General features: G+C 45.3%; 1 protein-coding gene and 1 non-coding gene across 2 annotated transcripts in view; one reads left to right on the top strand and one right to left on the bottom strand.

Annotated features, from left to right (window-relative positions):
* Nucleotides 1-16,964, top strand: part of VAT1L (vesicle amine transport 1 like) — a 135,780-nt gene that overhangs the window by 13,243 nt on the left and 105,573 nt on the right. The window contains exons 2-3 of the mRNA XM_047712388.1: nt 9,634-9,763; nt 14,155-14,370. Coding sequence (XP_047568344.1) covers nt 9,634-9,763; nt 14,155-14,370 — 346 coding nt within the window. The remainder of the gene's footprint in view (nt 1-9,633; nt 9,764-14,154; nt 14,371-16,964) is intronic.
* LOC125090066 (small nucleolar RNA SNORA15) lies at nt 13,084-13,229 on the bottom strand. The gene has a single exon (XR_007124172.1). It is a non-coding gene; the product is annotated as a small nucleolar RNA SNORA15 (small nucleolar RNA).

Below are 16,964 nucleotides of genomic sequence, written 5' to 3'. Positions count from 1 at the left end.
GGTCCATCCGGGACAATTCTGGCTGCTCTCCAGTGAGAGGCGCCATTTGAAATCTGTGTAAAAGGTGTCCTTGTTTTAGACAATGAGTGTTTTTTTTCCCCTCCCCTAACAGATTGCTATCAGTCCTGAGATAACAGAATGGGTGCTAACACAAACCCAAAAAGAAAACAAGAAGAATTTGGAAGCCAGATTTTCTGAGATCAAGGCCTATTGTCCTGGGCTTTCTCAAGTTATCAGCTGAGATGAAGAAACAAAAACAGAAATGTCAGCACTGGGGAGATGAGGGAATGACTCAGACATCTGCTTCTTTGCCCCCGCTTGGACTGGGAGTTAAATACTTTGATGAACACAGCAGCAGCAGGAGAAGTGAGGTGGAAAGAGGACGCACCTCCCCCTCCGTGTGCAGCTTGTGCTTTGAGCACAGCCTCACGGTTGGCCCTCCTGGTGTTCTGGGAGCTGGCTGAGGCACCCATGGACACTCCCCAAGCCAAGGGAATTCCACACTTCCCACCTGCAGTCTGACAGTGTTCTCCTCCACGGCCACATCCCTCCCAGCGTTCTGTGACCTCCGACTTCCCACAGACCCACAGGAAGCCCCAAACTCCTATTTTTCGGGAACCTTCCCAAGTATTCTGACAATCCATCTGCCTTTCCCTTTCTTGTTTTTCTTAGTGTCGGTCCCTTCCTTGGTGCTTTGCTCCCTTCAATTCCTGCCTTTCCCTTTCCTCTTATTTTCTCAGGTCCTGGCGTAAAGATCTTATTCTCTTTTCTTCCATTGGTTATAAAATCTCTGGACCTTTCCTCCTCAGGGGCCACCATACAAAGCTCCATAAATATGTACCATCAGTGACAGCTGCTCTGTGCCCACAAGGAATAAAACCTAGAAAAGAAGAAGGTGCCTCCCGTCTTACAGCGGATATTGGGTACACCACCCAGAACCCCTCTGAGGACCCAGGACCTGGAGTGATGGTGGCCAATCCCTCCTGGCTGTGCCCCTGAACTCTCTCCCGGGGAGGCAGCTCTCATCCGGGACTAGGTGATGTGAGGGTATGAAGGCCTTGTCCCCTGGCCTTGATTCATGATGACATGAAGGGCCGTCCCAGCTCTGGAACTTTCTGTGGATAAACTGAGTCTTTTTTACTACCACATCAGTGTTGAATTTTCTTCCTCTACTCAGCCAGCTGCCCTCAGGAACACACAGTTATTGTTTCTAGAGCTCTCCCCTTCACACTTCCTTGCCTGCAAATCTCCAGCTCAGAGAGAGGCTGCTTCCCAGGAAAGCTGACCTGTGACACCTTCTTTGTGTCATGATGGTGGAGGTGAGGGGGTGGGAGGGTGACAATGCCAGCAGCTCACGTTTATTGAGTCTTTCACTGTGCGTGAGGTGCTCTGTGTCACATGCCCTGTCATACAGCATCCACACCAACACTGCACGGTGAGCACCTTGCTACCCCATTTTGGAGATGAGTAGACGAAGGCTCAAGGACTTTAAGCAACTCACTTGAGAGGGGGACAGAGGGCTAAAGCTAAGGATCTACATTTAGCTTCGGTGGTAGCGGAGGACCACCAGGACAATTCCTGGGTGACTCTTTTCTGGGGGTCAGTGTTCTGACTTCATGGTGATCTTGTGGGACAGCGTATGTCTGGTGGCTGTGTGAGCTCTCCTGCTTATCCTCTATAGAGCCACCGATCACGCCGTACTGTAAGCAGCTTTTATCATTTCGAGGGCCCCTCTTCACTCCGGGGAGCCAAGCCTTAGGATATGCTCAGGAGGTAGGAAGGGCTCCATGGGACAGATGAGTCAAGGAGCTGGGAAATCTGAGTGATGCTCTCTCAGAAGCAAAGCCCAGTAGCCAAAAGCACAGCCCTGAACTCACATTATTTGCTTTTGCACCTTTGTTTCGAGAACCTCAATGTACCTTGGTTTTGTTCCTGTAAAATGTCGTAATATGAGCGATCCCCTAGCATTGTTTTTGTCTTTGTAAAAATCATGCTTCTAAAACACTTAACGCCATGCCTGCTACATAATAAGTATCCCCGAAATGTTATCTAGCCACAAATAATTCCTTTTGTCCCCATGCCCCATCATCAGAGAAACTAGAATGGGGGTTTCCACATATCTGCCCGTTTCTGGTGGGGGGAGTGCTCCAACTGTCACAAAGCTCTACAAAAGAACATGGTCTCACTGAGTGAGTACTGGTTACACATGAATTCAAAGGGTGTTGGACATGTTTCAGAGAATGTAGGAGCTCATGATTTCAAGAGGCTTAAAGCATATCGGTTAGTTCTGTATTTTAGATTCCCTCCCATGACATCTTTCATGATCTTCATAAAAACCCTAAGTCACCAAGAACATGACAACCTCTATTTTTGTTCGCAGTTTGGGTATAGGCGTTAGTGGCGTGATAACCACACTTTCAGAGGATACAAATTCGGGAGGAAGAGCCAGTTTTTTGGATGAAAGAATGAGGATCCAAAAAGAGCCAGACAAATTGGCATAATGAGGCTAATCTAGTAAGACCGCATTTCACAAGGGTATGTATAATCCTTTGGACCAGGATCAAAAAAATTCAAGGGCCCTGGAGGACAGTGAGAGAGCTTTCCATTTTCTTATCTATTTAATCATCGTCTATTAATTTTTACCTTGCCTCATTCCAAAAAGGACATGAAGTAGCTTAAAAAGAAAGGATACTGCAGCCAGTTCCCTAAGTGGTCCCCAGACCAGCCGTGGTGGCATCACCTGGAAACCTGCTAGAAATGCAGAGTCTTGGGCCTCACTCTAGACCTGCTGAGTCAGAAAACTCAGCAGGAAGGCCCAGCAATCTGTGTTTTAAAACCCTCCAGCGATTTCTGATACATAATAAAGTTTGAAATGCATTATATTAGAGTTTAAGATTATTTTTTTTAAGATTTTTTTTTTTTTAATTCATTCGACAGAGATAGACACAGCGAGAGAGGGAACACAAGCAGGGGGACTGGGAAAGGGAGAAGCAGGCTTCTTGCTGAGCAGAGAGCCCAATGTGGGGCTCGATCCCAGGACCCCGGGATCATGACCTGAGCAGAAGGTAGACACTTAACGACCGAGCCACCCAGGCGCCCCCAATTTTTTTTTTTTTTAAATGGAAACTCCAAAACATTCAGAAAATTAAGATGAAGTTAAGTGTTAGGATGACAGAGAGGACCAAGACCATAACGTCCTGCAGCTGGATAGGGGCAGGGGGAGTGCTGCAAATCTGGCTCGGAGCTTCCTACTAGCCAGTGCAAAGAAAGGAATATAATTAGTTTATAAACTGCTGGGATTGGAAGATCCGTAAAAACCAGTCCCTGTGCTGATATTCCTGTCTTCATAAAGAAGCAAATATATACTGTAACAAGTGATATGCTCAACAATATTCCCTCGTAGGTAAAAGAACAGGTTTCCGAAGGGGATTGAACCAATAACGAGGCAATACTTGGGATTTCTCTCGGGTGTGAGATCAGAATGTATGATGGAGTTCTGCTGATCTGTGTCAACAGAAGTAAGCTGCTGGAAGAGGGAGATTTTCATCACACTGTTCTCTGTGTGGTGGTCTGACAATGTTTGGAGTCTCACGACCAGTGCTGAGGGTACCAACAACGGGGGGAAGGAACTAAGAGGCAGGAGATCTACAATCCTTCCATATAAACAACCCCTCCCTTCCTTTCACCTAGAGAATAAGAGACAGGGGAACTTCTCCATATGTCCTTGCCTCTTTTTGGCTAAACATTTTGGGCCAATATCATTTCAAATTGGAAAGTTAATAAACTATAGCTGGTTCTTCCATCGTCCACTTGGTGGTATCCTATAACAAATCCCTTGTGTCTTTCTTCAGTATCATTAGCATATCCAAAAGCAATGGACAGCTCCCAGACCAGGAGCCTTGAGGACAAGAATACAGACAGACTAGTCCACCATGCTGTAGCCCTAGCAGTCGAAAGTGCAAGATTGGAAGTCATACGAAAAGGGCTCGTATCCCAGTTCTGTCACCAACTATACAACCTCAGGCAAGGCACTTCACCTTCTCCATGCCTCTCCTTCCTCGTGCACAAAACGGAGACTGAAATGGTCCACACGTTAATACATGCAGCAGCATTGTCACAAGAGAAACATTTGTTGAGTCTAGCAGAATGTAAAATGAAGGCAGCTAAACCTCTCCCATGACACATTACAGGGTTGGCGTCCATCACTTAGTAGATAACAGAAAATAAAGTATCGAGACTATGGCAGGCTTGCCTTCCTTCTAAATACGACCTCAGCATCCCAAATCAGTGTCTTTTTCTAAGACCACCAAGTATCCCTTCCTGTTTACCTAAGCTTTTTTTTTTTCTTAAGATTTTAAAATTTATTTATTTTTTAAAGATTTTTATTTATTTATTTGACAGAGAGAGAGCACAAGCAGGCAGAGAGGCAGGCAGAGAGAGAGGAGGAAGCAGGCTCCCTGCTGAGCAGAGAGCCCAATGCGGGGCTCGATCCCAGGACCCTGAGACCACGACCTGAGCCGAAGGCAGCGGCTTAACCCACTGAGCCACCCAGGCGCCCCATTAAGATTTTAAAATTTATTTATGTGAGAGAGAGTGAGCACAGAGAGAGTGAGGCGGTAGGGGTGGGGAGCAGAAGCAGAGGGAGAAGCAGAGAAGCAGGCTTCCCATTGAGCAAGGAGCCCAACACCTGTCTCGATCCCAGGACCCTGGCTTAATCCCACAACCCTGGGATCATGACCTGACCCAAAGACAGATGCTTCACCAGCTTAACCAGCCGGTCACCACCACCCTTCCCCTCCACCTCCCATTTACCTAAACTTTGATTTGGTAATATCTTAAGGAGAGCACACAGGACAAAGGAGCACCAAGTAAACAGTTTGGTGTTTACTTGGTGCTGAGGAGGCACTTACCTGGGGAGGGCCTCAAAGGCTCAGCCAAGGCCCCACCGTGCACGGATGACCATATCTACTTATATCTAAGAGTTCATGGTGCCCGGGGTTACACAATAAACAAGGAGTTTGAAGACCTTGATTCAATTCAAGTCTCAGCTCTGCCATGTGCTAATTGGTGTTGTCTTTGACAACTCAGGTTTCTTATCTAATGAGTCTCATTATTCACTTCTATTTAATGGGAATAATAACATACACACTTGTTGCCCTTCTGGGATTATTACAAGGCTTCATGAGATGTGTGTGAAAGCACATTGCAAACTGCACTGTCCTGTGACATAACAAAGTATAATTGTGTAAAGGGGCTACCCCACATCTCCCTGTGTCTTCTATCACGTCTCTCATCCTTTGCTTTGAGATTTTGGGGGTCCCTTTGTCAAACCTGTCTTCATAACCCTTTAAACATAGCTTTTGAGTAATAGTATGGGAAGAAAAAGTTAAGGTCTTCTTTATTAAAATTATACTAATCTTTGGGGCTCCTGGGAGGCCCAGTGGGCTTTGGGGCACCTAGGTGACTCAGTGGGTTAAAGCCTCTGCCTTTGGCTCGGGTCATGATCTCAGGGTCCTGGGATCGAGCCCCTTGTCAGGCTCTCTGCTCAGCAGGGAGCCTGCTTCCCTTCCTCTCTCTCTGCTGCCTTTCTGCCTACTTGGGATCTCTGTCTGTCAAATGAATAAATAAAATCTTTAAAAAAATTATACTAATCTTTGAGAAAAGTAAGATTACCTAGCAGAACATTTTATTAAGCACTTTCCAGCACTATTTTATTTTATTTTTGCAACAATCTTAAATGTTTAAGAACCATGTAAATATTAGGTAAGAGAGAAATCTGAAGATTACCCTCTATGTGAGCCTGGGTCATGAAAATAGTCCTTGCCATCCCCAATGTCTCTGTGAAAATCAGGTTATCTTAGAGAATACTGGAAACTATAATTAAGAATATGTATAGTTCAGCAAAAGAAAAGTGTTAGCCCCCACCTAAGTCCATGGCTTCACTCTTCACTGTCTGTGTGGCCTTGGACCAATAAACTTACTATCTCTGCACAGTGTTACTGGTTTTGTTTTTTAAAAAAATGAGGTCAGGGTGCCTGGGTGCCCCAGTGGGTTAAGGCTCTGCTTTCGGCTCAGGTCACGATCTCAGAGTCCTAGGATCGAGCCCCACATCGGGCCCTCTGCTCCTCAGGGAGCCTGCTTTCCCCCCTCTCTGCCTGCCTCTCTGCCTACTTGGGAATCTCTCTGTCAAATAAATAAATAAAATCTTTTTTTAAATGAGGTAAAAAATGTCTGTCCAGTGGATGATTTAGGGTTATTGATTACAGTATTTGTTTTACTTTGTTTGTGTCTTTTGGTTTCGTGAGACAGGGACCACACACGTAACCCAAACAAAGAGGTTCTGTTCTAAAGACAGGTGTGGAGTAGCAAAAGAATTCGTGAATCAGAGGGCAGGAGGCACACTGGGCCTGGGCCGTCCCAAATATGGAGACTGGACCTTCTCACTCTTGGGAACCTGGCACCGAAATCTGGGAAGCCCACTCTTGGTCAGCCTGTTGGGTTGCTTCTGTTGCTCTTCCAAGTCTTTTCCCTTTAATTTCCCTACATACTGGCTTTTTCACTTCTGCCTTCCCAGAGTGCAGGTCAATGGGGCCCTCTAGCTCAGTTTTATCTTTTGATGTCCTTCCTGACGAAAAGTTGTTTTTATTGATATGTGTTTCCTAATTCAGAGTTTTGGAGAGAACACTCATAAGAAGCAATGGATTCCTGCTTAGGTTAGGAATGGCCGCTCCTCCAACCTTGGGCACCCACTGTTGCAATCCGCTGTCAAGAGATAAGTGATAAACATGGCCCCTAGCACACGCCACTTTAGCCAGGGCCGTGGGTGAGGTTCCCATGAAGAGATGCTGTATGTAAGCGTTCAAGTTCTAGACTTTGCTTGCATTCAGATCCTGACTTTGACCGTTTCGAAAGGTGAGACCGTCAGCAAATTACTTCATCTTGCTCAGTCTCTGTTTTCTCGTCTGAACAATGGATGTGATAGTTCGTACCTCGTAGGAGTATTGTTGAGTCTTAAATAATGAAAGTAAACTACTTAGCCCAGTTGTTGCCATAAACTGAACCCTCAGTAAAGGCTCGCCGTATCCATCTCAGGAGCAGGTGCGTGGACGGGCACCTTGCACAGGTCTGGTACAGCGCGTAAAGGTACTCCATTAATAAATGTTCACCACTCTTTGTGTGGGCATGAATACTGGCCCATCCCTTGTCCCCTGGAATATACCCACTTCCAGTTTCTTTCCTGAGGACAGGCGGCGTTCTCCACAACCCCAGCAGAATTGCTGCTTGCCTCACTGTGGAAATGGAATGCTACAGGCTTTTCTAAAGTCGGTCGTACTTGGCCTTTCTCGCTGGATTTGAGCAGCTGGCTCTCAGCTTACAGTGGGCCCACGTCATGCTGCATGGGGGTCCAAGGCAGCCCTACTGAACAGCATAACAAGCTTCTAGGATGCGACCTCCAGGGGGGCTAGCAGGTTTACAGAACTGTCAAGTAATTTCTTCTGCCATTGTCCATCAGGGTGTTGGGAAATCGTAAGTTTTCACATAAAGGAAAACACTGGGCTAAAATATGCAGGAAAGAGATGGAGTGCTTGATCTGGGACATAGAAATTCCTTTTATTGTTATGCGGTGATGCTTTCTTCATTTGGTTGGGTTGGAAAATGGGCTGTTTCACCCAAGTGAAGCTTATGGGTATAGCCAAGTTTTCCTATCACAGTTCTGAAACTGTTTTTAACTCTTGTTCAGTGGGAGTCTTCCTAAAACGTACCATGTACTTCTGCCTTCTCAAGAGAAGATACACATCTGAGTGCTAGCGTTTATTGGACACTTACTGTGTACCCGGCATCTTGCTTAGGTGTTTACCTGTCACTCATTTTCCCAACACCCCTGTGAGACAGGTATGACCAGAGCCTCCACTTCACCGACCAGGAAACGGAGGCTTGCAGAGGCTAAGGAACTGGTCCGAAGTGACACGGGCGAAAGTGGTGGAACCAGGACTGGTGCCCAGGCCGCTCCAGGCTCTTAAGAACCTGACCGTGCTACTGGAGAACAGTTTGGTTGATCAATGACCCTACGAACTGTTAACCATCAAAGCGTAGGATCTCTGGAAGTCTACATGCACATCTCGGAAATGTGTCCATTCCTCCGAGCATCCCTTTGCTCCTTTTTGAAAGGCCACTCACACCGGCAGTAACTCTGTTTGAGTACTCATGAGTACACTCCTTCACCTGGCAGGTGCTGCTTGGTACCTGCTATGCCGCTGTGGGTCTGGTGCATGCCAGGTGCTCAGGAAACAGAGGGACACGAGGCAGGCGGCTGCCTTTGAGGAGGACACGCATTAGCGATACTTTAGCTGGGGCAGGAAAAATTCAGGCTGGGGCAGCCTGATATGTGGCCAGGAAAACTTTGAGAAGGTGGCCGCCCTTGAACCCATCTTTCAAGGATGTCATCCTCCTCATCGTTACCCACTCTCTGTGGGGGACACTGATGACCAGGAGATCTAGGTAGAGTTTGATGTTTCCTTGGCTCCAAGGCAGCTGAGGAAGGAATGGGCAAGCTGTGTTTCAAAAGTGGTTCGAGTCATCTTGCTTGGAAAAGAAGGACCCTGGGACAGACCGAGGAGTTTTCACGCCTGTTTCCTATAACCCGAGTCGTCTTAGAATGGTGGCTTATGAAAACAGTTAGTATACTAACTCTATATACTCATTAGAGTATCTGGTGAAAAAAATGTGTTTTCTCATTTGATTAGTAAATGAGTGTTCAACGCAGTTTCTAAGACTAGCTCTTAAAAAGAAAACAGTTTTATTGATAATATTAAAATTGAGTATATGATTTTCCAAGGGGATGACTTAATATATTTTATCTTATTTTATTTTTTTTTGGCTTAATGTATTTTAATGATAACTAATGTATTTCAAAAGTAATATGTTAATAGAAAAGACCTGGTCCCTTTTCTCATCCAGAGAGAACTAAGATTTTTGAAACAAACCCTCCAGTATCAATCTGTTTGACCTCACTTCCAGTTACAGTCCCCCAGTTGGATGTAACATAGTCCCTTGATGGCGGCTACTTGCCATTATGGGTGCTGTGGATGGCACAGTGCTGGTGTGAGTTTGTGTGCTGACTGATATGTGAGGTTGTTTAGAGACCTTTTGAATCTGTCCTTTTTCTCTCTCTCTTCTCGTGGACTGGCTGATGGCCATGGTGTCTGGCTGCTTTCCACGTGTCTTCTTATGACTCCTTCCTAGTATATTCTTCCCCCACGAGGAAATGCTAGCATGGCTAATGACAAGGTTAGCCAACACGTGTTGTTAGAGTAGGAGTAAGCAGGCTCTGCGAGAGCACAAAGGGGCTGTCTTGTACATCGGAGGGCAACGTCCGCAATGGCTATTCTAACTGCCAGGAAAGCATCCCTTGTCTGTAGAGATAATTGTTTTTGCTTTATTCATGACTTCCAGTCAAATGACTTACTATTAGGCATATTTGTCAAGAAGTAAATAAAAAATAAATAAAAAGAAAAGAGAGAGGACTGGGGGAAGGGAGAGAGGTCCAAGAAGGGGACAGAAGAAAAGTCCAGCCAAGTGCATTCTCTCGGATTCCATTCTGAACGTCTCTCTTTTTACATTTGCCATTCACAGTGGTTTAAACTTCATTGACTTGATGGTGCGACAGGGGAACATCGACAACCCTCCCAAGACCCCCCTGGTGCCAGGATTCGAGTGTTCTGGGATTGTTGAAGCTCTAGGGGACAGCGTGAAAGGATATGAGGTAATGTGCTGACTAATGATGGAAAAAAGTCATATCCATTTGGAATCTGTTGGCATATAAAAGATGATGAGAAAAAAGTCTGAGAGAATCTATGGTGTGTGTTATTATTATATCTTACTGGTAGGTTTTACTAACATGTTTATAAGTGATAGGATTTTCCACATGCCTCATGCCTTTCTCGTGTACTGTCTTGGTTGGTCCGGGGGACAGCCTGGTGAAGTGGCCAGGGAAAAATTTGTCTTCCCCTTAATTCATGCAATACAGCTGTTAACAAGAATATCTGGCCTTGGATTAACTAGGCTTGCATAACCCCTCACCCTCTCCATGGCTCCCATTTTTCCACCGCCTCAGGCTCAAAAACCAACTACAAAACATAGAAGTTGAGCAGAAACATCCTCTGTATTTCATAATTTGGTTCCTTTCAGTATCTACTTAACTGATGCATTTAAGTAATCACTTATAAATGATCCCTTTTTTTTTTTTTTAAGATCTTATTTCCTTATTTGACAGAGAGAAAGAGAGAGATCACAAGTAGGCAGAGTGGCAGGCAGAGGGAGAAGGAGAAGCAGGCTTTCCGCTAAGCAGGGAGCCTGTTGTGGGGCTCAATCCCAAAGGCAGACGCTTAACTGACAGAACCACCCAGGTGCCCCTTATTAATGATTCTTTTGGACACTGGGAAAGTGACATTTTTGAATGATGATTTTTAAAGACACAGGGTAGAGATACTTGCCAATGAAACAGAATTGGCCAGGGGTTGATGGCTTTGGGAACAGGGCAGTGGATAAAAAGCATTATTATATTTTTCTATTTTGTACGTGTTTGAAATTCTCCATAATAAAAAATTTTTTATCGATGAAAAGATATATGACCCTTCCTACCACTGTAATGCAAATCAAATAGAATCCGGTCTCTAAAAACTGAAAAACTGTGGGCAAATCAATCGCACAAAATTGCAGCAGTTTGGAGTGAGAAAAACCAATGCCAATCAGGTTCAAGAGCTCTCGCTCATAACTTAAGTGCTTCCCCAGGGAGAAATGAACAGAGCTAACATTTGAGAGTCCACCATAACCAGAAACACGGGCAAGTCATCCTTCTTCAGCCTCACCACAATGCTGACGTAAAGACTGCTATTATCCCCTTGGAGATGAAGTTCAGAAGGGTACAGGTGTTTCCGATGAGGCCGGAGAGGTAATGGGACATGGATTCAAGTCACCAGATCTTCACGCCTGTTCCCAACCTGCAAATGCTGCAGAGCTAAATGCAGAAAGGAAAATCCTATAGAGGCAACGCCAAAATGCCCTTGGCCTTGAATTGGAGCCTGTGGCTCAGGCTCAGTGCATCTGAGCCTCAATACACTCTGAAAATATCAATATGTTCCAAATTCCCTGGGATGAATGTCTGAAAAATCTCATCCCACACATCAGTCTTTTTGTCACTGGTTTCCAGATAATACAGCAGAAAAGTGTTAAGAAAGACATAAACGCACTTCCACCTTCCTTTCATATGACTTTGCATTTTCTGTCCCCAGGTTAGCAACAGACCCAGAGGCAGCGCCATCTCTCCCAGCAGTGCTGTGTATGAGGAACAGTATCTGTTCTTCACTCCTCCACCTAGTCCCGAAGAAGATCACACTCCTCATGCTATTAATCCTGAGCCTTGCACAAATACTCCATTATTTTAGAATATAACAGTAGACAGTGATGTCATTGGCCTCGGTTTCGAAGGAGGTCATACAGTGCTTGATTATATATTTTTCCTTTATATGTGATCCCTCTTGTGCTGCTTAGGCCTGGCTTACTTCCTGTCAATCCTCTCCTTCATCCCCCAGTCCCCTCCAGTGACTTTCAGCTGCACAAACAAATGATAGAAGCCACCTGTAGGTTTCCAGTCTGGGTGCAACTTAGGGGAAAACCGATACTAATATTCTGCCTAAAATTTTGACTTGAGATTTTCAACCACGACGTCGGAGATGGACTATCATAGGGCAGCACAGTGAATAGCTGTGGTCTGATGCATTGCAGGGGAGGCTTACGAAGTTGTCTCCAGAGGCACAGCCATAAAGGAAAAACTGGGGCTCCGTTACCCAGCACCAATTTCTTTTTATTAACAAAATCAAACAAGGAGGTGAATTCAATATTTAAAAAAAAAAAAAAAAATAAGCTGCCTGCGTCTGGACTCAGACTAGATCCGATGTGATGGCTAAACCACTCTTGGCATTTTTATAAGGAAGCGATGGTGCAAAGTTGAAGGAGAGCCCTGGAGCGGTCAGCCCTGCTGGGATGGCTGTGACCATCACTGTCGAGGGGGCTGAACTACTCTTCACTGCCCTCTGTGTTGACACTGGGGCCATCAGCTACCCTGCGGTACTATGTGTCTTTGGGTTTGCATGATGCTGTGCAGAAGAGGATGCCAGTGTTAGAACTTGGCTATCCTCCGGTCCAAGTGGGGACCAGATTGGACATTTAAGATGATAATTCCCAACATTCAGCCGCTGGTCTTCAGCCCCTCTAGGGATTGGAACACTCACTGCTACGGGGACAGGCTCTCCTTTACATCGGTTCCTTCATTAGACAGCTGTGCCTTCTGCTTCGTGAGACACAGTGGGTCTGTGTTTAGTGTGTGATCATTGACCTGTGAGTTCCATGAGACCAGAAACCAGTCTGTTACAGAAGTCAGTAACACTGACTGTTCTTTCTTCACCTTGCATGCATCACTGCCAAGTATGCTGTATGTATGTTACTTACTTTCCCTAAGGACCCCTTCCTAATACATGGAAGAAATGTAAAGAGTTACACTAATATTCCCAGAGGCGGTCGGTCCACCTGGCGTGCACCCTAGAGACTCTGTCTTCTTTGTAGCGCTTGCCCTAGGTGTGATGGGTTAATCATTTGTATCCGGAGTCCTCCTTGCGAGACTCAAATCCTGTCTCAGCTACTCCCTAGCTACATGACCTTGGGCGTGTGCCTTCATCTCTCTTGGCCTCCATTTCAATGTCTGTAAAATCTATAACTGTTCATCTGTAATGTGAGCTCTTATGGACCCATCTCAAAGGAGGCTTCTGTTGTCATTTGTCGAGTAGGGAAAGAAGGGGAAGAAGAGAAATGCTAAGCTATAGAGAAAACAGGAGACTCCGTTATAAATACATAAAACTAAAGCACACGTATATAAAAGCCATTCATTTACTGAAACTTCACTCTGACCACAGCGATTTGAATGTTGTGTTTGAAAGTCACAGTCCAAGCAACTAACATCAAAGGGCAGAGTGGTTCAACTTCACCAGCTCTCCACAGCTCCTACAAGCTGCTACCATTGGTTCACTCATTTCTGTTTCCCTTTAATGACGATATGCTATGAAAACACTTAGCAATCCATCATAACCACTTTAAAGAATGCTTTTTTCTTTTTTTTCCCCATGATGTCTGGCTATGTAAATAACTGATAAAAAGAACACAGTACTCAGCCATGCCTTCATAGGGGTTTTGTAAAGATGAGATGAGTTAAAACATGCGATGCCCTTAGGACAATGCCTAATGTATAATATGTGTCCAAAAAAGGGCTAGTTGTTTGTCACACCCCATGGCACCCTCCTGTTTTGCTCTAAGTAAGTCTGGTTGTTCTTGTTCAGTCTTCTGCACTTCGATTTACACACGCCTCTGATGTACCCCATCTCACGTCTACTGTGATCTGTAATCCGGTGCTAACCTTGGATGCAAATGCCCCAATAAACTAGCCTGGCAGGGAATCCCTATGGAGTGGCAGAAAACAAATGAGTAGATTTTACTCTCAGTTCTGCCTGTTTAAATTTCCTTATGGCTTAGTTCTCCTCGACTCCAAAACAGAGATGAGATGCAAGGCTCAGTTGGTAAAATGAGCTTCTGACACTAACATGCTACGGGTGTGATGTGATGACATTGTACATTTATGCTTGGGAAGGAGGGTAGAGAACCTGGCTTCCATGGCCTCCAGCAAGTTTTCATAGATGAGCTTCAGAGCATCCACGAATGCCTTGGAATTGGGAGGCAAGTGAGAGTGAGCGTATTTGAGGGTTTGGTTTTCTTTTGTTTTGTTTTTTTCTGGGAAGGAATCTATAGTTTCCATTAGGTTCTTAAAGGGATTTGAGAAGTCTTGGGGTGCCTGGGTGGCTTAGTTGGTTAAGCGTCTGCCTTTGGGTGAGATCATGAGCCCAAGGTCCTGGGATCGAGCCCCCACATCAGGCTCCCTGCTCAGTGGATAGCCTGTTTCTCCCTCTTCCACTACCCCAGCTTGTGTTCTCTCTCTCTCCCTCTCTGCATCAAATAAATAAAATCTTAAAAAAAAAAAAAGGAGGATTTGAGAAATCTTTCAAAAAAGAGTAGGAAGCTTCCATTAACCTTGTGCCTCCCCATTCCCAGATTGGGGACCGTGTCATGGCATTTGTCAATTACAATGCCTGGGCAGAGGTGGTCTGCACGCCGGTGGAATTTGTCTACAAGATCCCAGACGACATGAGCTTCTCGGAGGCTGCTGCATTTCCCATGAACTTCGTCACAGCCTACATGATGCTGTTTGAAGTTGCCAACCTTCGAGAAGGGATGTCTGTGCTTGTGCACTCGGCTGGCGGTGGCGTGGTAAGTCAGTTGGTTGTGCCTCCTCTTCCTCAAAATCATAAGGGTGAAGTGGACTGAGAGCCAGCTGGCAATGAGATTCCTATGTGAGCTATGTCCGTTAGTGGCTGTGATCTCTGTGGTTCTGGATGAAGCTCACGTGCGTGGCAGAGCTCACACAGATGATTGTTTTGGGGGTAGGATGAGCGTCTGAAGTCTGAGAGGTCTCCAAGATGGCATGTTAGGACTCAGTGGATCTCGGAGATGGTTTCAGTATTGGTCTCACAATGGACTGTTACGCTGATCATTATGCGATGCCTCATGAGTCATGCACTACTACTATTATCTGGAGCACCAAAATGGTGGATGACCTACTTCTTCGATAAATCACCATGGATTCTAGGTTGTTCCCATCGTCATGACGTCCCTATTCATTTGTGTTCTGATATCTTTTCTTGAGTGGGAGAGGTGAGTGGAGGTTGTATTAGCACACTGGGAATGACACATAAACCTAAAATGCCTGGGAGAGTGGTAGAACATGCTAGTATCACCCATCAGGTGTGTCTTTGATAAGGGGAGAGGAGAAATAACAGAAATACAAAAGTGCTGCCTTGCAGATCAGGGGTGGTGGAAATTTCTTCTGTGGTTTGGATACATCTCAGTGCCAGTCAGTCCGTCCCTACTGCACACCTGCTGCACAGCAAGGACTGTGTTCCCATCACAGTCTACTGGGGTCCACGTAGAACTTTAGTCTTTCTGAACGTGAGAGATATGATTTGTTCATCCAACACGTATTTACTGAATACACACTATGTTCTGGATTCTGTGGGTTAGAGATTAAAAAGATAAGTTCCTAATACAGCCTTTAGTAGGGTTTGCTCTTGGTATTGGTGGTTCCGTGGTTTGATGAGCTCAGAAATGAACTCGTATGCTTGGGTCTATCTCAAAGATGTTTTCATTGGAGGTTCTGCCATCATTCATTTTTTTTCTTATCTTGGCTTTCTACGGCTATCGAAACCCTACCTGGTATAAAGGATGTTTCTGTTTTCCTTTCCAAGAAGGCAAACTCACACACGAAAATGTGAAGGCAAAGACATGAAATTTTAGGAATGCCTTATGAGGAATATATTCCATCGCGTTAGCAAATGTGCTGATGTCTTCTGACCATGAGTAAAGATATAATAAAAGCTAAACATCCTTAGAAAAGAAATGGATTTCAGTGCCAGTGAATCTACTAGCAGCAGGCAAGCCATTTAGAATGCTGGCATTTATGGTCTCCATGTGCTCAGCATACCAAGTGCCGGAGACTTGTTTTCGTGTTGTCAACACAAACTCCAGTCTCTACAGTGGTGCTGTACCCAGTTCTGCTGGGGACCAGTGTTTAAAACATTGGCACTGATGAGGTTTCCTTTTGTATGTTCATCTTTTTTTCATTTTGAGTTTGTTCCTGGAACCAAGAGGGGCATGTGTCTCACTCTTGGGGGATAACAAAAGTTTTCAGCATGCCTTATCCTGGGCTTCTGGACACTAAAACAGTAAGATCCAAAATGTCAGACAGATTAGGCAAATGGGAAAGGAGCAATGAGATTGGAAGACAAGTAGGTGCCCATAATGCAGACTCTGACGTCCTAAAGCTTTGCTGCAGATCCTTCCTTCCTAACCAGCCACACGAGTTAGTGTTCATTTGAGGGAAACAAACCAATTAGTGGGGGAACCATAGCTAGTCCTGTGTTAGGAGACTGGAAGTAGCTCTCCGTGGTTTCTCATAGGAAATATATGTGGACATACAGTAAACCACCCTCCCCAAAGCTGTTAAAATAAATGCAGCTATTTCCGTGATGCTTGTTCTTATGGTGTGCCCTGAATGTCAGCTAATAGCACCAAAGTAAAGCAACATTTAGTGAAAGCAGATACGCAGGGCCAAAGGGATGCGGTCTGTTTTAACCTATGGAGAGTTTAAAGGTGTCATTGGACGGCCCAGCTCTCAAATGAGTGGGTCTCCTCGAATGATGTTTCTCCCAACCGAGATCTGACTGGTAGTGTGCAGCACTGAGTTCAAGGTGGCCATTAGGACTTTCGGCCAACTGCACGTCCATGTATTAGGTCTAATCAGTCATCTCGGGGTTGATAAGATGACTGATTAGACCTAATTAGGTTAGTGGCACCTAGGTGGCGCAGTGGCTTAAGTCTTCAACTCTTGATTTTGGCTCAGGTCATGAGCTCAGGGACATGAGATCAAGCTCCACGTCAGGCTCTGCACCTGGCATAGAGTCTGCTTAAGATTCTCTCTCTCCCTCTGCCTGCCCCCACGTTCTCTCCCTCTCTATAAAACCAAAAAACCCCACCTAATTAGCATAAAGTTTCCTAACTCAAGTTACTATGAAGTTTGCAGTTCTAATGGCACCAAGACCGCTGTCTGGTTGTTATCCACGGCTGGGGAGTTTGCAGACAGAATGTGAGGAATCCAGGCCTCAGCTGTAATTCTGAAGGACACTAAGACAGCACCACAGTCCCTTCTTATCCAAGGGGGCTTTGTTCCAAAACTCCCCACCCCCGCCCCATGGATGCCTGGAACTGTAGATACACTAAAGCCTATGTACCATGTTTTTTCCTGTCTG

Source organism: Lutra lutra, chromosome 17, assembly GCF_902655055.1.
Source record: "Lutra lutra chromosome 17, mLutLut1.2, whole genome shotgun sequence".
NCBI classification, from domain to species: domain Eukaryota; kingdom Metazoa; phylum Chordata; class Mammalia; order Carnivora; family Mustelidae; genus Lutra; species Lutra lutra.
Note: the sequence above shows the minus strand (reverse complement) of the source record. Positions and strands in the feature narration are given on the sequence as shown.